At 46.0% G+C, this 20,604-nt stretch overlaps 1 protein-coding gene across 1 annotated transcript in view; it reads right to left on the bottom strand.

The window, feature by feature from the left end:
- LOC117874527 (calpain-14-like) overlaps window positions 1–20,348 on the bottom strand; it is a 33,836-nt gene extending 13,488 nt beyond the window's left edge. The window contains exons 1-13 of the mRNA XM_034764735.1: window positions 20,095–20,348; window positions 18,260–18,616; window positions 14,833–14,902; window positions 13,574–13,692; window positions 12,831–12,967; window positions 10,662–10,836; window positions 10,003–10,068; window positions 7,100–7,185; window positions 5,183–5,257; window positions 4,336–4,499; window positions 3,476–3,639; window positions 2,426–2,437; window positions 238–443 (exon numbers count right to left, since the gene is read on the bottom strand). Of these exons, the coding sequence (XP_034620626.1) occupies window positions 238–443; window positions 2,426–2,437; window positions 3,476–3,639; window positions 4,336–4,499; window positions 5,183–5,257; window positions 7,100–7,185; window positions 10,003–10,068; window positions 10,662–10,836; window positions 12,831–12,967; window positions 13,574–13,692; window positions 14,833–14,902; window positions 18,260–18,496 (1,511 nt within the window). The 5' untranslated portion in view covers window positions 18,497–18,616; window positions 20,095–20,348. The remainder of the gene's footprint in view (window positions 1–237; window positions 444–2,425; window positions 2,438–3,475; window positions 3,640–4,335; window positions 4,500–5,182; window positions 5,258–7,099; window positions 7,186–10,002; window positions 10,069–10,661; window positions 10,837–12,830; window positions 12,968–13,573; window positions 13,693–14,832; window positions 14,903–18,259; window positions 18,617–20,094) is intronic.
- Window positions 20,349–20,604: the final 256 nt, after the last annotated feature.

The raw sequence follows: 20,604 nt of genomic DNA, 5'->3' as shown, positions 1-20,604 counted from the left end.
CTGTGTCTCCCCATACAGTATGCACAGTGTCCCGAGTGCTCCTAGTTCTGTGCCCTTGCCCTGTTGCACTTCTCTGGAAAGACCAGGACTAATAGCATTGTTTAGGCTATGGAGCAGGTACTTATCCTGCCCTGTAGCAGACAGCACTGCCCTATGACTCCACCACCCCGGTGGAAAGACACAACTATCCAGGAGCATCAAGAAAACACTACAAGTAAGGGAATGGCATCATCTCACCGAAGGATGTGTTTCCTGGAGAAGACCCGCAGGATGAACTCGGATTCCTGCTGGGGTTCTGCGGTGGAGGGGACGATGACATAGACCCCAGGCTGCAGCCGGAAATCCTGAGTCACTTCCCGCTCATTCAGGAAGAAATGCCTTTGGTTGACGGAGGGGTTCCTGGCAAAGAACGCTGGTGCCAGCCTTTTGTTGCTTTTGTGGTACTGTCCAGGGAAGAAATAAAGGAAATTCCCATTGGTTTCAGGGGACAGTCATCTGGGAGAACCCAGGGGGCATGCTTAAAGAAAACCTGCCAGAGCACATCCAGTTTCCATAATCCACAAGCAAAGGAGGCAGACATTAGAGATCTAATCAGAGAGCCAAAAGATCATTCTCCTTGTCTGTCCTCCTGCCAGATTGTCCTTATGGTACATTCTCATTGCCCAGTTTTAAAAGTCACCAAGCAATGGGGCTTCCACCCAAGTCCCTCTGCAGCCTACTCAGATCTCACTAGGAACAGCGGCCCGGAACTTCAGCGGGGGACGGGGCAAGAGTGGCCTTACGCCACCTTTGCACCCTTCTTATTCTGGCTGCTGCAGGAATCATTTCAGCCCCCAGTGAAAGTTATAACAGCCAGGAGCTGCCCTAAGCTCCAGCAGCCTTCTGAGCACTGCACTACCCAGAGCAGCACACAGCTCCCTATGTTGAGGGCTACATCCTCAGCTTTTCCCTCATGCTCCACAGCTCTGCCCCAGTATGCCCCATGCACAAGAGTTTTTTTAAGGGGGACTCGGGGTCGTGGATTTATAGGGTCACCTATGGTGGTGGTCCTACACTGTGTCTGCACCAGGACAAAGTGGAGTGAGGGCAGAATTCCACCTTAAGTCTTTGCTACAGCTTCCAGGCCTCCATGTGTGTGTGTATGTATCCCTGATACCCCAGATCCTACTCAAGGATGCAGCACTCTTTGCTCTTACAAATGATTTTTATTCTGCAGGCCAAAATACTGCAGCCTCCTTACATGGGCTGTGCCTCAAAACCGCTCAGACGTTTCACTCTCTTGCAGAATGGTGGAGTTCCTATTCTTCTCCCTTTGTCCATATTTCTCTCATGCTAATGCAGCAATCTCTCATCTAGGGAGGCATGAGACTGCCCCTTACCATGCATCATATATTAAATTCATAGCTTTTATGCCTCTGTCAATACCGTGATTCACTGTAGTTCCAATTCCAAAAACGGTCTCGGTTTTACATCTCTCAGCATTAATCTCGGTGTTTGATACAAACCTGAAACTGAACTCCCCGCCACCACCATCCCTGGTGTCCCCATTAGCATGGATGCAGCACAGACAGTGCTGCGGTGTTCTCCTAATCCGTGTCAGGCCCATGTGTGCTAGTGCTAGCAAATTTAATCTCACTTGTATTCCTAATGGTGCCCTAACATACCTAGTTCAGAAAGAGCCCATATCTGAGGCTACTGTTTCTAACACATGCTGGGGTGACTGTTCGCTAAAGTTAGTTCTTTACCAATCCATGTTCCTGGGGACACTGATTTTGGAAGTGAGTTAAGTGGTTAGCAGGGCAGTAGGTGCAGGATTCCTAGATACAAGATCAGAGCTAGATCCTGCCCTGGCTTATACCTGCTATAGCCCCTTTCAGATCAAGGGGTGTAAGTCAGGGCAAACTCACTCCTCAGTTTTTAACTCCCAGGAGCCCACCTTAGGTTCCAAAGTTCCAAGAGGAGGTGAAAGGGTTAAGAACATCCTGTAAATGTTGGCAAAGCCCAGATGGCAGAAGACACCTGCAGCCTTTTCTCCGGGAGATCCCCAACAATGAGCTGGTGGGAGGGTGAATTACCTTGAGACTCCTCTAACTAATTCTGGGCACCTTCCCAGACCTTGGCTGATCCCAAGAGTAGGAGGGTGGTATGCCACTTTTCCCTCCCCCTTCCCCCATTGCTGCTCAGAGCACAGCTCAGATGCAGCCCAGGAGCAGGACCTTAATGCTGAATTGAGGTACGCTCCTCTCAACACAGCCCGAGTCATAGCTCTGTATTAACGGTGATTTCTTGTAATGCCTTCTAAAGCTTGTATTAAGGCATTTTGAACTGTGGGTCAAGAAACAAAGGCACTCGCAGCTCCACAGGTGGTGGCATAGATTCTGAATGGCCCCCATGTGATGCCAACGGAAGGCAGAAAGGGACTTACCTCTGGGCCCACCTAAAGGGGAAGAAAGAGAGAGCATCCATCAGTCAAGGAGTTCAGAGCCCTTTGGCTCACAGCTAACAGCAGATGTAGTTTAACAACTGGAGGAGATTCAGTGGGGCTCCTTAGCTTAAAAAGCCTGAATTCCTCCCTTCGAAAACCTTTCCAAGGCTATCCACAGCCCATTCACCAGGGTGGGCCAGTAAGGCTGGGGTCGCTGAAACACGTGGTGGCAACAGGACCCTCAGCACTTTCAACAGTCAGGAAGGAGGCTCCCTAGGGAAGGGGGTCCCTTGCTAATGTGGCCCACAGGACGTTGGTGCTGCAGCTGGAGGAGCACAATGCCCCAGCAGGAAATGGGGGAGGCTTTGTACCTGACTAAGGCACAGTGGCCCTAGTTTTCAGAACGGCTGAGCACCCACAACTCCAGCTGAAGTCTGTGGGAGCTGGGGCTGCACATTCCCCCAGAATGGCTGGGGCATAGAGGGGGAACCTATAGCACTCATTCACCAGTATGTTACACATGGCTGCAATATCATACCCAGGGCCAGCTCCCTGCCCCTCCCCACCCTCGGTGGGGGGATTTTGCCATTATGGATGGTAGCCTGAGAAGGACTCCGTATCCAGCCTCTGCTCAGGAGGCTCCTATCCCTTCCCTCAGCCGTGGTGCGCACATGCGTGTGTGCGCACACAGACAAACACACACACAGCTGGGCACGGTGAAGCCCAGCAGTACACACTGGGGTAGCAGGAGCTCCTTTACCGCCCAGCAGTCTGACAAAGACTATGCAAACACAGATCACGTCCTGAGCTCGATGAAAAGCTGAAGGAAAGACGTGTCTGAAGGGGCCCAACCCCGCCAATTCAAGAGGAGATTCTTGGATGAATGGGAGCCACATGCAGACAGGGAGGTGAGAACACAGAGCCCATTGGGCTTTGCAGGATATGTAACTCTGAGGCTCTGGAGAGCTTTCACTTGGTTCGGAGGTAGGAAGTTTCTCCTGCTGGGCAGAGCGGCCCATTTATTCCACCACAGACCAGATTTCTACCCACCTTGAAGATGGAAAACCCTATGGAGAGGTGAGGTGCCCGGTTTCGGTGTTTGCTGCTGGGTTTCTGGATCAGGGACACCAGCACGCTGCAGGAATGCAGGGACCTTTTGCTGCCGTCACCCTGCAAAACTTCCAGCCAGTACTGGGGATTCATCCAAAATGTGTCTGAGAAGCAAAACATAAAAACCTTCTGGCCACGTGTTCCATCACACATTTTGTCGCTGGGTTTACACGTGATACCTGGCTTCAGGCTGAGTTGGGGAAGCAGCTCATTTATAATCCCCAAAGGCCCCAACCCAGGCCAGAGCCCTGCTGGGCTAGGTAATACACAAACATATAGTAAGAGAGAGGCCCTGCCATGGAAGATCTCACAACCTAAGCAGACAAGACAAAGGGTGGGAGGAAGGAAGAATTATTTCCCCTCATTTTAGTGGGAACTGAATCACTGGGGCACCAATTGCCAGTGGTGCTGAGCACCTGTGGTTCTCCTGGACTTCAACTGGACTAGTGAATGCTCTGCATCCCTGAAAAAAATCAAATCTTAAGTGGCTTGCCCAAGTCACAGAGTCAGGCATTGAAACCACTTCTTCTAAGTGCCACAATAGGCCCATCACCACAAGACCATCCTAAGGAAACCACCGGATTTCAGTGGTAATGGAGAATAAGCTGGTTCCCTTGCCTGTTCATTACCAGGCTTTCTAACCTTTTTTACAAGGTGTCGAATTTTGGTTATGATAGGGTGACATTGGGCTTTGGGTCTTGAGCCAAACTTTGCTTTGCTTGAACAAATTCCTCTCTTTACTATTTACGCAGAAAAGTCTAAATCCGGATCCTCTAAAGAGCCACCCCAGTACCATTCACCTTTGTAGGGCCTCAGCCTGCCGCCCGCCGTGCTTCCTTTGACCCATCTCCCAATCTGCAGAGAATACATCCACTTCTTCCCATCTTCCTGGCTCATCAGGTCAGGAGTCAATTTACAGATCATCAGATCTACAAAGTGGGTCTTAAAATCTTGCAGAGACATCCTGTGAAAAGACCGCCACAAGATGCTTAGTCAGCAGCCAATCCGTGTGGTTAAAAAGTAGAGGCTGGCTATCCCCAGCATGCCCGATTCTGTGTTACATATGGTAATCCTTACATATTATTAGCTAGTAAAGAAGTTAATGTTTGCTCCAACAGCAACATGCAGCAGTGGTGAATGCATAACTAAAGGCCCAACAAAGGACAGCAGCAGAGGGATTATTATGAGAATACAAGCAAAAGAACAAGTATAATGAAACCGGCTGAAACATTGCCACCTAGTGGCAAAAATATATGGGACTGGGAAGCAGTTGAACAAACACTATCTGCCTGACCAAAGCTTTTCCCGGGTTTGTGTTGAAAATATAATGACAAAAATAGACTTTAAGGTCAGAAGGGACTGGACAAAGATTCTTCCTCTACTCTTGAAAGCGCTCTTGACTTCACATAGAAGAGCGCTTGTATCATACAGGCTGTTTCTCACGTCCCTTTACCACCAGATGGCAACGTAGCAGCCCCATCTAATTTCTCCCTTTGTTTAGTTAAAAAACAAAAAGCGATCCAATTGCTATAAAGCATCATGCACATATCTCATCTTAGAGCGCAGCAGAGAGACAGATCAGCATTAGCTGTGGCCTTGGAGCTGGGTGAAGGAGGAGCGGAGCTCAGATATTCACAGTTCCATTACCAGAATTCTCCATCATCTTGGTTTCTCCGCAGCAAAATCTTCTCCTTCGGGCTGAGCAGCTCCCAGTTCCCAGAACTAGGGACAGAAACAAGGCAGCTGATTTTGAAGCAATAATTAAATAAATGCTCCAAATCTATCTTCAAGTTCAAGAAGTTCAATACAGACATCTGCCATAAGATCAGTTCCCGCTGTAACAAATCTCTGGCCCCAAGCAGTTCACCGTTTGCACTAGACGCTGCACTGTGGACACTCAGAATGGCATGGCAGAAGCAGGAATAGAACCTAATTCCCCCTATACCTAAAGCATAGACTTGAGCTAAAGGCAAATCTCCATCAGTTGCTAGCCATAGAGATCCTATGTAAAACAGCTGAGCAGTTCTGTTGTTCTTCTGTAGAGAGCACTAATGATGGATAGCACACTGGCCAGCAGATCTAGGGGTTGTCCCATTCCATGAGAATTTTTGAGATTGTGAATTTTTTTTCCTCTCTTGAAAGAATGAAATGTCAAAATCTGGAAAAAAATTATACACATTTTTTTACTATAAATTCACTTATATTTTTAAAGGAAGTCATTTTGACCTGAAAATTTGAACTTTTTCATTTTGAAAATATCAAAATGGAACATTTCAACAATTTAGAAACTTTTTTTCTCATTTTTTTTTTTTTAAATGGGAAGTTCATCAAAACAGGCCCTCTCCTGAAAACAGTTTTGGTTTCAACTAATCAGCATTTTCCAAAGAAAAAACATGTTGGAAAATTCCCACCCAGCTCTATTGGCCAGTTCATTAGATTATACATGCTCTCTCCAAATGTTTAAAATATAGAACCCAAGGTCTATATTGTTTGTCAATTCTGTGTCAAAGGACACGTAATTGGACGACTATTCTGCATCAAGTACCAGAGGCAGCTGGAAGTGATTTACAAGTCAGGCCTACGGTATGCTCTTCATTCTTTCTTCAGCATGGCCAGCTTTCATGTTATCACGTGACAGATGCAGATCAGAGGAAAGTTACTCTCTCTTCATACAAGGCAAAATCCAGACATGTTCGCTGCACAAATCCTCTTTGCTCAGGTTTTATGAGGGGGTGTTGGGAACTAACGGGAGCTGCCAAAGAAGGAATCCACCCCAACCTAAAATGGGAGTAGGTTGCAGAGCTACAGCACAGTCCTTCTGCAGACTCCAGCCTCTGAGCTTGAATAGCAGCCATCGTCCCTCTGTGACTGAGGGGCAATGGCTACTATACTTACTATGCCCTCTGTAGGGAGAAAGGAAGTTCCCAGCTGCTGCATCCATGTAAACACAGATTCGGGGCCCTTCCACCACTTCCCTTGCCATCTCTACTTGTGCCTTCCCACTTTGTCATATTCAGAGCCAGCCTGATGCCTACTTCCCTGAAGAGCAGGTAGTTCAGGCCCTGCCCCACTCTAATCTCAGAATCCCAGAAGTTGCAGTATATAGAAAATCTTGCATGATCCGCAGACAAAGGGATGAATGTCCTGATATACGATATCAGATCACCTTACTATTCTAGCTGTCCTGGGAGCAGCCTCGCTGATCATCAGAAAACACCTGTGTCTGATGCTAGATCCCACCGTGTTCATCATTTTGCATTATGAAGAACCCCCTTTACGTTATGTTTCTTTTGACAATAAAAAAGCAGAACCAACGTTCTGTGTTTTAAATACTCGGAAGTAGCATGTGTGAAATAACTAAGTTAGTTGAACTGAATTAGCACTGGCTGATCTAGCAAAATATCTCCATGAACTCATTGCCTTGAAACCAAAGGGTATCTAAAAGCAGCCCCATCTGTTCCATTAATGCAGATGTCATCAGCACTAATTTATGCCTGCAGGTGGCAGCACCATTTCATCCACCCAAACCTCTCCTCAGCACTAGCCCTTCCCTGTTTCACTCACCTGTCGCTCCACTCTCCTTTCCATTCAGTTTTCCCCCATGGATTTCTCAGTCTCACTAAATTTTCCGGTCCATATTTGCAAGTCACCTGCACAAAACAAACAACATTGAGTTTACCGGGGTCTTTGTCTGGTTTATATTTGCATAATATGCCATGGTGACTCCTCTCCTTTTACTGATGTCAACACGTGTGACGATAACGGTGCGCGCGCTATTCTTTTCAATTACTCTGCTCAACGCAGAACGCTGAACTGAGGCCCGGAGTGATGAAGTGTCTTGCCCACAGTCACGCAGAAAGCCTGTGGCTGAGCCAGGAATAGAGCCCAAAGCTCCAGGGTCCTAGTCCAGGGTCTTAATAAAACCATCCTCACACTACAATATCTGTGTAACTCCCTAGCAATCAACCTGGAGTAGTGCCTGCATAGCCAAGGGCAGGACTGGGCCATGAAGACTAGTTCTATCAGTAGGATGAATAATCCAAGGCAGCCTAGAACGTTGCTACAAGAAGCTTAATTTTAGCACTTCCTGAAGTTGACTGTAACTGGGGGAATGGAGGGGAGGGGCATTGTGCCTGACCTAGGGGGCAGAGAGAGGGTGAAAGGAGTTTCCTCTCCCCACACTCGCCTTCTTGTGTTTTTGCGCAGGTTCTAGGCACAGCAGCCGCGCTTGTGCTCTCCTGCATGGAAAGAATGTTTCAAGGCAAGTGCTGCTGCTGGTAGCCCTCCCAGACGCGACAGGGCTGTGGTCCCCGGGCACTAGGCACCTTGTGAATGGGATTCTGACTGAGCCTTTTCATCTCTTGTTCTGAAGGCACCTCATGTCAACAATGACCTAACGCTGTTATAACAGATAGCTGTCTGGTGGCCTGTGTGAACTGAGTCTCAGTCCATTTCCGAACAGTGATCACACGAACCACCACCAGAACTGGCTCTCATCTCAGCAAACACACCAAGGAATAAATGGGGGCCAGGGAGGTTAACTCTTCTTTACCAGCAGAGGTTGAACCTTTGGGTCAGGGATGAGCCCAATGAGCAGGGTGAGGAGTGAGGACACTTGCCCCCCTGCTTGTGCCCCTGCTAACGAATAAATAGGATGCTGATCACTGAGATCATCTTTCACTCAGCGTTTGCCTCATGGCCCAGGATCTGGGAGACCTGAGGTGGGCAGTGGCTTGCCAAGCCATCTGTTTGGTGGCCTTTTCTGCCCCGGTAACAGCAACAAGAGCTCTTCCCACCCATGCTTCATCCCATCCAGTTGGTTTCGGATCCAATGCTCTATCTACTGCCTATCTCTTCCACTAATCCCTCCCCCCGATGAACTGAACCTATCCGATCTGGAGGCCAGGCTGTCTGATCAGTTGCAGGCTTGGACAGGGCTTCTTCGATGCCTTTCCCTTAACCTTTGTATCCTGCTGTGACACTAAATGGTGGGACATTCTACCACTCAGTGAAGGTGAGCAACCCCGGTGGGCCAGCCTTTGCTCCACAGTGGTCCCACAGCCAACCAGAGATGTTAACTGGAGGCTCCTTCATGGAGCTGTGAGCATGAGCCCATGGCTGGTGCCATCCACAAACCTGCCTCTTCTGCGGCACACCCTGGCACGGATCTACCCAGAGTGCATCAGGCTGCAGCACCTCTTGCTGGGATTATGGCTGCACTTTTCCACACATCTGTCCCTTTATGCACTCCATGCCTGTGGCCCACAAAGTCACAGAGCCTCCTTGGCAGTCTTCTCCTGGTGCTGGCCAAGCTGGCCATCAGTACAGAAGGGTGCCAAGTGCTACGGGTCTCAAACCCCAGTCCACAGGGCTCTTAGGAGCCTGTATGTTCCAACCCACCACTCAGTGACCTGTTAACAATCACCGGCACTCGAAGCTCAAGTCTGACAGAGCCCTGGGATCTGAATGGTGGAACACCAGGGATCCTGACTGGTTCCCTGCTTCTATTTAAACAAAGCAGAGAAACAAGAAGTCAACTGTGAAAGTGGATTTTCCCCGCTGAGGACTGCCTCCCCTGTGCTACCTGCTCCTATTGCCTGACTCAGATCTCCTGGTAATCTGACCCTGCCTGTTTCCTGACGCCTGACTCTTGGTCTGCCCTCTGGGCTGTCTTGGCCTCTGATATCCTGGCATCCTGACCCGGCCTGCCTCCTGGCTTCTGACTCCTTTTCTGATCACCAGGCCTGACTCCTACTCCAACCACTAGGTCCAACCACCCATGTTCCAGTCATGACCGAGGAGGAAGCTTGAGGGGAAGGTGCTCTGCAATTGTGGGGCCTATTCCTGTAACTTGCTCACAACATGCATCTGGGCAGAGTTCCTCTGGGCAATATCCACCATCTCTTCGAACTCCTTAGTGGAACAGTGGGCGCCATCTGGGGTTCGATGCTTTGTGTCCCCATCCAGTTTCTTCATTTTAAACCTATGCCCCCACATGCCTATTCCTGGTTTTCATTTTCCGTCCCATGCATTCAGATGGCTTCTGGGCTCTGTGGCCCCTCACTTGGTTGCATGGGTGTCCTAGGTAGGCTTAGGCCCACCTGCCCAGAATTCAAATAGACCAGCCCCTTTCACTTTAAGATAAAGGGAATTTAGACAGCTCGGCTTAGCATGCTTTTGTAGGTTATACCGTCCGCAGAGCCCATGAGTCAATTACAGCCTGAGAGTTACACTGAGGTCGAGCCAGTGTCCCCTATGTTTTATTCCTGCTGGCAAAAATAATGCAGTTTTGAAAGGAAACCTGTCTGAAGCACTCCTCATTTTCAAGCCACCCTGACATCACTTAAAAGGGAGTGGATGGCACATGACGGCACACAGCCTGCTCATGGTCTGACCAAAGGCTGCAACAGGGAATGCTGCTGGCATTAGAGACAAGTTTGGAGCTAGAGAACCAGTGTTGTCCTTACCTTTCTAATACCAGTGACTGTGTAGGCATGGCCAGCCACCAGCCCATTCTCTAGGACCCTTGCTGTCTGCATATAGGGAAGAAAAAGAAAAAACTGCAATAAATGTATTAATAAAGCAACAGCTGAGGCCAATGCTGCCCTCAGTTCTGAGGGTGCGGTTCCCAGCGGAGTCAATGGGAGCTATACTTGTGTATATGAAGATAGAATTTGGCCCCGTGTAACTACAGACTGGCTCCACCTGCAAAATTCTGATCTGGGCTCCCAATGCCGCCTCGTCTGCAGGGCATTTAGAATGGGGGTTTTAGCTGAGCCCATTACAAAGACAGGGGCCATTTGCAAATCTCAGACATAGGTTTGCAGTTCTACTCCATTCCCTACCCCAAAGCCCAGACCCATCTCTGATGGTAAGAAATGTGGAACACCAAGGGCAGTTTAGAAAAAACATGCAAAACTTAAAAAGAAATCTGTGATTTTTAAATAAAAAATGTGAAACGTGCTAATGTGCATCATCTTAGATACCACAGGGATGGCAGCTATAGAAAAATGAGAGAGAGATCGGTATAATAAACTGCTGCTCAGCTTGGTGGAGGGAAATATTCCCAGGAAAGATGGTGCTGGTGGTAGCCTATCCATCCATTTGACATCAGACTGGGCCTCACCCCTAAATGCGTCTGGCAACCCATAAGAGATCTGCTGTAGGTTGCTCTTGTCAGTATATCCCATAGATCAGGAGGAGCCTCTGCCAGTTTTATTGTCATATTAACTCCGCCTGTAAAATCCACCAGCGCTTCCGACACTTGTCCAATCTGCAGATCTTCATAGGAGCCATAGAGCCTAGCAAGAGAGATATCAGTTTATCGGCTATTAATTTGTGGTACAAACATAGCTAATAGGGATGCAGTGATATTAGAGAGGGGTAAACCCCAGGATGGGCTTGCAAAGCCAAAGTGAAGGTTGAAATCTCTGATTCATTTTATATGAATCCTCAATATTCAGGAGGAGGGGAATACAGATAATTGATTTCAGGTTTGGAAGGGACTTCTGGTTTCCTCTATTTCTAGTCTAAGCCCCTTCACTAAGAAGTATTGAAAGGATCTCCTACACTATTCCTTTCATAATCATATCTTAGCTAGTTTCTTCTGAATATCTATTGCATCTTAAGACTTTAGTCCACTGTCTGATTTTCCTCACCATTAACATATTATTTCAAAATAGCAAAGCAAAATGGAATCTTCTCAAATTTAGCTAGTCTCTCATTGACAGAAGGCTAGTGTCCAGTGAAATTAATTAATTTTCCCTCTTTCATATTGTCTCCCTTCTAATATTTATTGAGAATTCTCTCCCATTCTTGGGATCGTTTTTCAGACCAAATACGTTAAGCTCCTTCAGTGTCTCCTTGTAAGATTATGAAGGTCATGTATCATCTAATTTGCTCTTCTTAGTGTTGATGAATGGAGCTGGATTACCAGCCCTGGAGGAGTGGGACTGGAGTGTTCAAACGTGACTTTATGGAGTGGTTCAAAGTGAGTCCTTCAATTTTTGGGTGCCCAACTGGAGTCATCTTAAAAGGGCCTGATATTTAGAGGGTCGCTGCTCAGCCCTGTCTGAAAATGAGGCCCCTCTATGGTGTCTCAACTTGGATAGCCAAAAAATGGAGGCACCCCAAATCACCAGTCATTTTTGCAAATCTTGGCCTAAAGAACTATATGAGTCACAGAATAAGTACAGGTTTCAGAGTAGCAGCCATGTTAGTCTGTATCCGCAAAAAGAACAGGAGTACTTGTGGCACCTTAGAGACTAACAAATTTATTTGAGCATAAGCTTTCGTGGGCTACAGCCAACTTCATCGGATGCATGTAGTGGAAAATACAGTAGGAAGATATATATATACACACACACACACACACACAGAACATGAAAACAATGGCTGTTACTATACACACTATAAGGAGAGTGATCAGTTAAGGTGAGCTTTTATCAGCAGGAGAGAAAAAAAACTGTTTGTAGTGGTAATGAAAATGGCCCATTTCCAGCAATTGTCAAGGAGATATGAGGAACTGTAGGGGGCTGGGGGGGAAATAAGCATGGGGAAATAGTTTTACTTTGTGTAATGGCCCATCCACTCCCAGTCTTTGTTCAAGCCTAATTTAATGGTGTCCAATTTGCAAATTAATTCCAATTCAGCAGTCTCTCGTTGGAGTCTGTTTTTGAAGTTTTTTTGTTGTAATATTGCGACTTTTAGGTCTGTAATCGAGTGACCAGGGAGGTTGAAGTGTTCTCCAACTCGTTTTTGAATGTTATAATTCTTGATGTCTGATTTGTGTCCATTTATTCTTTTACATAGAGACTGTCCGGTTTGGCCAATGTACATAGCAGAGGGACATGTCTGACACATGATGGCATATGTCACATTGGTAGATGTGCAGGTGAACGAGCCCCTGATAGTGTGGCTGATGTGATTAGGTCCTATGATGGTATCCCCTGAATAGATAAGTACAAATAAGTACAGTGTTTGCAGTGGCAATGTAAACTTCCCCACCCCACCAACCGTTTCAAACCTACCCTAGAAGAACCTTCTCCCAGGGTGAGAGTGTGTTTCTGTCTCCATGACCACTGCTTCTTAGGTTCCTATACAAGGGTTCTAAACTGGGGCTAATTATCATGGTGGTAGCTTTTAATTTTTAAAGTATAGAGATCAGAACCATACACAATATTCCAGATATTGCAAAATTTATAATACCTATTTGTTAGAGAGAAATAACTGCATATGCAGGAGGCAACAAATTGTAGACAGAGATTATCTGCATAAAGTACGACGATTCACTTACTTGGCATATGCCTTCTCCAAAAGGGCTCCCCAGAAGACATTCTTACAAACGGAGGAGAGAAAAACCAGCTGACCAGCCTCATTGACTGGCAGTCGGTCATCGACCACCACATCAACCCATTCACCAAAGTGCCAAAACTGCAAGGGGACAGAAACGAGCAAATATTTCACTGGGAAGTAACCTGCTCTTCAGCAGTAGAAAAGGACCCATCTATTAGCTATGGGCTGTAACAGGCTGTCAGAGTAACGTGTAACCTGTTAGAGGGTGATGATTCTATTGTGGTCAGTGGGTTCTGCTGCCTCACAGGTGCAGCTAGTTTTTATACATGGGTGGGGTAAAGAGAGATGGGAGTAGCTCTCAGGCTAATTGAGAGACCAAGTGTGTAAAGATTTGGAACAGATGGGTCCTAAGGGCAGCCATACTGGGGGGTGTAGGAGTGGCGAAGACTTAGGCTGGAGTAAGGTAACCACAGGGGGCAGCCAAAGCTGGATAGAAGGATTGAGCATAAGCTTTTTATATTCACCAAGGGGGGGACTTTATTTTGACTCTCTGAGTGTGTCACTTCATTTAAAGAGGGGTTGGGATGACACCCACTTCCTGACTTGAGTTACCTATTCACAGCGCTCACTGAGGGCAACGGGAATTGCACATGGACTATCTGAGAACACGATCTTAGTCACGGCCCCGTCAAGTATAAGGAATAATTTTTGAGGACCTCCAGTGCTAGGGGGATGCACGCTCACCCGGAAATGGAAAATGCCAGCGTACTTCCTATCAAAGCTTTGGTTTTGCGGCATGACCACGGCCAAGATGTCTTGGTGGAACGTCAGCGCTTCCAACGCGGCCAGGAACCAGCAGTTTTCTGTACCAAAAGAATGAGCAATTACACTAGGGTGGAATCAAGACAGAATTATTGCTGTCATTGACAAATATTTTTGGAGGAGGCAGCGTGTTGGATGCTTTTAAATTATAACTACATCAAAAAAATTAGGATGAGCTAGATTTGTGTTTTATTAAGTCAAAACGGGTTTAGTGCTTTAACTGTCCTCTCATAGCCTTTTCATTTGGAATGGAGTACAAATGAATTTGGAATTTCACAAAAAAAGTTTTCAGTTAAAATATTTAAGTTTTTTTTTTTAAATGAAAACACCTTTTTTTTCCCTATTTCAACAACTAGAATTGCCAAAATCCCCAAACTGTTGGGGGTTTTCTATGAAAACTTGAATTTTTTCACAGGGAAAAAATAATTTCCTGACCAGCTCTAACAGTAATGATCTGTGTTTATTATACCTTGTGTCTGAGGATCTCAAAGCACTTTACAAATGTAATGAAGCCTAAGAACATCTGTTACCCTTTTAACCTGGGTAAACTGAAGCACAAATATGACTTGTCCAACCAGTAAGTCAGTGGTGGAGTTGAGAATAGAACATGGCAGTTCTGCTCTAACCACTAGGCCACACTCCCGTTTAGAAGAAGACAAGTCTTCATACACCTTCACTAACTTACTCACCCTTCCTCGTCTCACTTCATAACAGATGCAAGTCAAGGTTGACACAAATCCTGCTTTGTGCCCACATACACATATTGCAGTAGTCACAGGCCCTTCTGCTGTCTATGTGATATGAAATACATTACATGCTCTAATAACTAGGTACAGTGATGAAGCTTCTATTGTTATCATTTACGTAGGATGCATGGCACTTTATAGACAAGTATGAAGACTAGGTCCGTTCATGTTCCAGCACCAACATTAATAAAAGTCATGTTTATGGCATACAGTGGAGCTTTCAACTAGTTGGGACACTTCTCACCTTTTTGGATCACATCTTAGCCTAGAACATTAGCTTGTTTGTTGAGCATATTACATAATTACCTAATCCATTTTATGCAGAGCTGGAATGATATTGAAATCAACACCCTTTATATGCAGTCTTACACAGTTCAAATTAAGCTCAAATTGCTCTGTGTATAGCTATATATACAAAAGAGAAAGCAGCCATACCAACCAATCCTTGGCAGAGATCAAGCCTTCTTGTGTTTGCAGTATAAAATACTGGAGTTTTATGAAGTTCCTGGAAGGTACAAGACCAAAAAAGAGAGAAAGAGAGAATGTCAAATCATTGCAGTGGTCCTGCAAAACCCTGAGGACTGAATGGCTTCTTCTGAAGCCTCTTCACCACTTATGGAGTGAGTTTCTGAGGAGTCAAAGGTCTCTCTGACATTCAACCGCATTGCTTCTGGAGGTCTCTATCATGTGTCTAGAAGAGGGTGTAGGGAAGTCACCTCACTCCTTTCTGACTAGACCTGGACAAATCAGGGATTTTTTGCTTTGCTGGCAATTTCAAAACGTCAGAAAAAAAAAATCATTCTGGGTTGATCAAAACGGTCTCACTTTGAACAATTTGTAAGTGTTTCGTGATTTTTTTTTAACAAAAACTGCGAAACCGAAAAACCAAAACGTTTCATTTTGAAAATATTACAGTGAAATAATGTTTGAAATGAACAATTTGGTGAAACTGACACAAATTTGCAAAACAACAGTATTGCCAAATTGGCATTTATCACCAAAAAAAAGAGATGGGGCTGAAAAATTTTACCCAGCTCTATTCCTAACAGGGCTACTCCTGCGGCTGAACAGGTCAGGTATCAGATCCTGTACTGATGCCATGAAATTACTATATGATTATCACCGAGACATTGTTTGTGGTTCCAGAGTAAACTGATTTTTAAAGATACCTTAGGGATTTTTTCTCCCTTTGTTCCTCCCATAGTATAAATACACAGCAGAGTTGAGATTGTTTCAGTGCCATAACTATGCATTTGTTACCTTAACATGTTTGGATTTCTTTTAGGTGTAGCCTTAACTTTGAATTTCCTGAGTTTGAAATGCCTGATTTGGAGATAATTAAAACAATCCCTATAAGGTTTTTCACTCTTGAGTTACTAACACGTAGATTCAAACTTAACTTTAACATAGTTTCTTGTCTTGGAATTCTATAATGCTGCTCATTCTTTTACTCTTAGTACTGAGATTCCAATGATGTAGTTCACAACAGAGGCTATCTCCTGTCATGTCTTCAACAGCTATGACTAATAACTGGGCTAGACAATGAAGAAAAAAAACTAACTGATAGCTGCTGAAGAACTTTCTGTGACCATAAAAACTCTGAGTAATAGTTCAGAAAGAAGACATATTATTACTCTCCAATGCCTCTCCGGGCAAATTCATAAAATAAATGCCAAACTTCTCTTTCACTATTATGATCCACAAATTGCTCAATTTAATTTTCACACTGTCGTCTTCCCCATCAGGGGTGGCAGAGAAATGCCAAGCACTCAAAAGACACTTAGAGTAATTAAATACTAACCCTTACCCCAGATGAAACTGCTCAGCCTGTACTTAGGCAAACAGTCACAGAGTATGTCTGCAATGCAATTAAAAACCCGTGGCTGTCAGCAGCATGGGGATTTCAGAGCAAAAGGCCTCAAACCTGTGGAGGTACTTCCAGATTATACAGGTAGAAATACAAAATTTGGAGGCTTTTCCAGAGCACTGGGCCCACATTGCCCCATCCATTCAATCCTGCCACTATGTTACTTTATTACTGTGCCTATGGTGATGAGCAGAAAGGTTATATTAGACAGATGGATCGACTGTGGTATATTTTTCTCAATGCACAGACATTCTCTGCATATGTCACTCCCCATCGAATCAAGATGATATTTTACTCAGGGATGTCTGAACATTACAAATGCTCCATAGTGTCATGGGCCACAAAAATGTCAAATAAATCTAGCAAGTAGTTCTGGGGCATGAGAGTATGGGGAAATTTTTTTCTACCATATATCAGCTCTTTATTAAAAGAAAGGAGAACCATCGTCTGTATTTTGGAGTAATGTCTTACAAAATCTAGTCTGAAAAAAGAACGGGTCAACACCTTGTCCTTTGATACATGAGCACGCATCTCTCAGTGACATTTTAGGGCATTTCTGTTTAAAGGGGAAAAGTAGACCCAAATCCAAATAGACCCAAATACCAACCAAAGTTTGTTAATCAATTAAAACAAACTGTTCTAGATCTGTTTGCAGAACATGTGTTAACCCAAGGTGAATGTTAATAGCTGAGTTACATATGAATCCTTGAAAATGGGGCTGTTACATCTGCCATTTGTGGCCTGATTTTCAAAGATACATCTACACTCCTATTGATTGCAGTGGGAGGTGTGGGAGCTCAGCTCTTCCGAAAAACAGACCAAACCCTATGGCCAGAGTATAACTTAACCAATGAATGGAGCCCTCCATTAAATGGCAGGATTTGCGTACAGACAGGATAGCGTGATTGGTTGAGAAGGAATTTCCCCTGCCCCTGACTGCCCCCTGCCACCCCATCCAAACCCCCCTCCTTCCTGACTGCCCCCTGGGTTCCCACCCCCATTCAACCCCGTTTCCCCCCTGACCACCATCCACACTCCTGCCCTCTGACCACCACCCTGAACTTCCCTGCCCTCTAGCCAATCCCCCCTGCTCCCTGTCCCCTTACCGTGCTGCCTGGAGCACCGAGGGCTGGCAGCGCTACAGCTGCGCCGCCCGGCTGGAGAAGGGCCACGCCGCCGCTGCCACCACGCAGCACAGAGACCGGGTCAGACTGGGCTCTGCAGCTGCGCTGCCCCAGGAGCTCACAGCCCCGCCGCCCAGAGCATTGCACTGGTGGCGGAGCAAGCAAGCTGAGGCTGCAGGGGATGGGGGACAGCAGGGGAGGGGCCTGGGGCAAGCCTCCTGGGCTAGGAGATCGGGGGCCGGGCAGGACGGTCCCGCAGGCCGGATGTGGCCCGCGGGCCGTAGTTTGCCCACCCCTGCTTTAAGGCATAATTAAATGAAGACTGTAGACGAGTGGCCACCTCACAACACCCTTGGTGGCCCAAGAGCAGCCCTGCAGGCAGCCTCTCACCTCATTTTCCCTTCTTGGGTCCCCAAATAAATTCTGCATAGGGTTTTTCCAGTCAAAGCACACCAGCTCTGCTGATTTATTAACTTGAAGTTCAAAACTAGACACAAAACTGGGTACAGCCAAAACTCCCCTGGTCTGGTCAAAGTCCTTCCCGCCTTAGCCCTCCCGAGCCGAAGCAATTCCCCTGACCTTAGGGTCTTTCCTGCAGGAGGCTCTTGCTCTCTCTGCAGTCTCACTACAGCCTCTTGAGCTTCCCCCTTACTGTAGCCACTTTCTCCTCTTTATAGGAAATTGCCTGATTCCCCTCAGATGGGACTCATTCTGTAACCAGGGTTAACTTGCCCTAGGATCTTCAGCCCAAGGGCAAGCCACCCTGTTTCAAAGACCTATTAGTAGGTTGTTCCGTGCTAACATGGAACATTAATGGCTATCCAGTGTAAACAATCCCTCACATAAGAGCCATTCACTGAACATGACTTACATGTGGCCTCTTCCACTGTAGGTTTGGTGGCAGTTTCTGCAGCAATGATCCCATTCCAATGGAACGAAGGTCAGCTGGGAAGTTCTCATCCTTGAACAGGCATTTATTCTTCAAGCATGTCTCCAGCAAGGTCTCGTAGTTCTGATGAAGAAGTTTGTTGGGTTTTTGAAAGGCTCCCCTGCATGAAGGCACCCGTGGCTTTGATTTCCCTCGTCTCAGGAACGAGAGCAAGGCCATGGTAGTGGTAGGAGAAATTCCCAGCTAGTGATACTTTAGGGGTCTTGTCACTACACAATGCCAGAGGACTCTCTCGATCTTCCTTGTGCAGAAAAGTGTCTCCTTCAGTAGAGTTCCTGGCTGTTAAAGTAATTGTAATAAGCAAGTTTAGTCATAACTGTTTGTGCATTTTTCAAGAATAACCAGCAGGGAGTGATGAATCTCAAAAGCAGAGTGGGCTTCTTACCATCTGTCTAGCATAGGTTCTATCATTGCACCCAACAGTGTGGTATCTGAGGCTTCAACTCTGTAGACCTGATCCAAGGCATATTGAAGTCAAAGGAAGGACTCTCATTGACTTCAATGGACATTGAATTGGGCCTTAACTGCAAGACCTTGATAACTCATATTTTAAGCAACACACAAGGATATTCTGAGTCTCTCCCCATATTACCTCCCCGGCACAGTAGACTATTCTAAATCCCTTCTAAGACCTTTTCCTATCATGCCACAATCTTAGTAACACCTTTATTCCAGTCACCTGGAGTCACGCAGACATTACTAACAAAATGCCCATCTCTGGTGGCATAACTAAATGAAGACCTAGGAGTAGGTTGTTCCATGCCAACATACAACATTGCTAGCTATCGATCTTAACAATCCCTTTATACAAGAACCATTTACAGTATGACAACAAATCAAAGAATAACACCAGCTAGAGAAAACAGAAAGCCATTACTCATAATCTGCTTTTGGATTTCCTCTGCTGAGTTTTCTTCCCCTTTCTAACTGTGTTTTGATGGATGGTAAATCCTCCTATTCTAATAGCCATTCCACCCTGCTGAATGCAACACACCCACTATAGAAATCACATTGAGGTTTCTTTTCCGTTTACATTCAAGTCAAGACAAGAATTTCTCCTCTCCTCTTATGTGCTGTAACCCAAAGTGTTAACAATGATCTTGCACATATTTTTTATGCCACATGCCTGTTGGATTTCCTTTAGCAGCCATGCTAAAAGCTAACAGAACAACATCCTTTAGCTCAAGTGGCAGAATCCCCTGTGCATGGAGCAAGAGAATCCAAGTTCTATTCCTGCTGTAATTGGGAATTTCCACACAGCCCAGGTGCACATCTTAGGGTACATCTACACTACAGCGGGGAGTCGATTTAAGATACGCAAATTCAGCTACGTGAATAGCGTAGCTGAATTCGACATATTGCAGCCGACTTACCCAGTTGTGAGGACGGCGGCAAAATCGACTTCTGCCGCTTTTTGTCGGCGGCGCTTACTACCACCTCCGCTGGTGGAGTTAGAGCGCCGATTCGGGGATCGATTGTCGCGTCCCGTCGGGACGCGATAAATCGATCCCCGAGAGGTCGATTTCTACCCGCCGATTCAGGCGGGTAGTATAGACCAGACCTTAGTGATAACCAGGAAGTTCTTAAGGGACCCTGGTTATGCTACTACAGTATAGACTGAAAAAATGAATTAGTCTTGAAAGAAAAGTAGCTCCCAGGCAATAATGAGAGGATGAGCATTTGGGAGGCTTTCTGCAGCAGATACTCCGCAAAATTAAATTTCATTGCATCACAGTAACCTTAGAAATTGTACTCACTTGGAATCAGATATTCCAGGCTCAAATGTGGCTCTCATCAAGGAACTCAAGTTGAGCTGGTTTCCCCATTGATAGCTCCTCAAGATTCAGAAGCCAGCCAAAGTGCTATATTCTATCTTCATTCCACATACAGAGTTCCCACTGGCACAGACAGGAGTTTTAACACAAAGAATGGGGGGAGAAGGTGACCCAGAGGCTGCAGTTTGTGTGGCTGGTGCCAAAGGGCCTGAGATGAAAAGAGAGGCCTCTCTTATGTTAACTGTTATGGGGTTTTTCCTGTGTCGTGATTACCAGCCATTGACTTCAGTGGAGCTATGCTGAGTTACACCCACCGAGGAGCTGACACGTGGGGTCTGATTTTTCAGATGTCCAGAGCCCCCACAATGCCAGATTAAGTCATTTGCAGCCCTACCCTTCTCCGTGCCTCAGTTTACCAATTCATTACATTTGTAAAATACCCACACTTTACAGACATGTTTTGAAGCTTGTTAATTATAAAAGCTAAGACAT

The sequence above is a fragment of the Trachemys scripta genome, chromosome 3, assembly GCF_013100865.1.
Source record: "Trachemys scripta elegans isolate TJP31775 chromosome 3, CAS_Tse_1.0, whole genome shotgun sequence".
In the NCBI taxonomy this organism is placed as follows: domain Eukaryota; kingdom Metazoa; phylum Chordata; order Testudines; family Emydidae; genus Trachemys; species Trachemys scripta.
The sequence above is the reverse complement of the archived record's forward strand: the minus strand, read 5'-3'. Positions and strand labels throughout refer to the sequence as shown.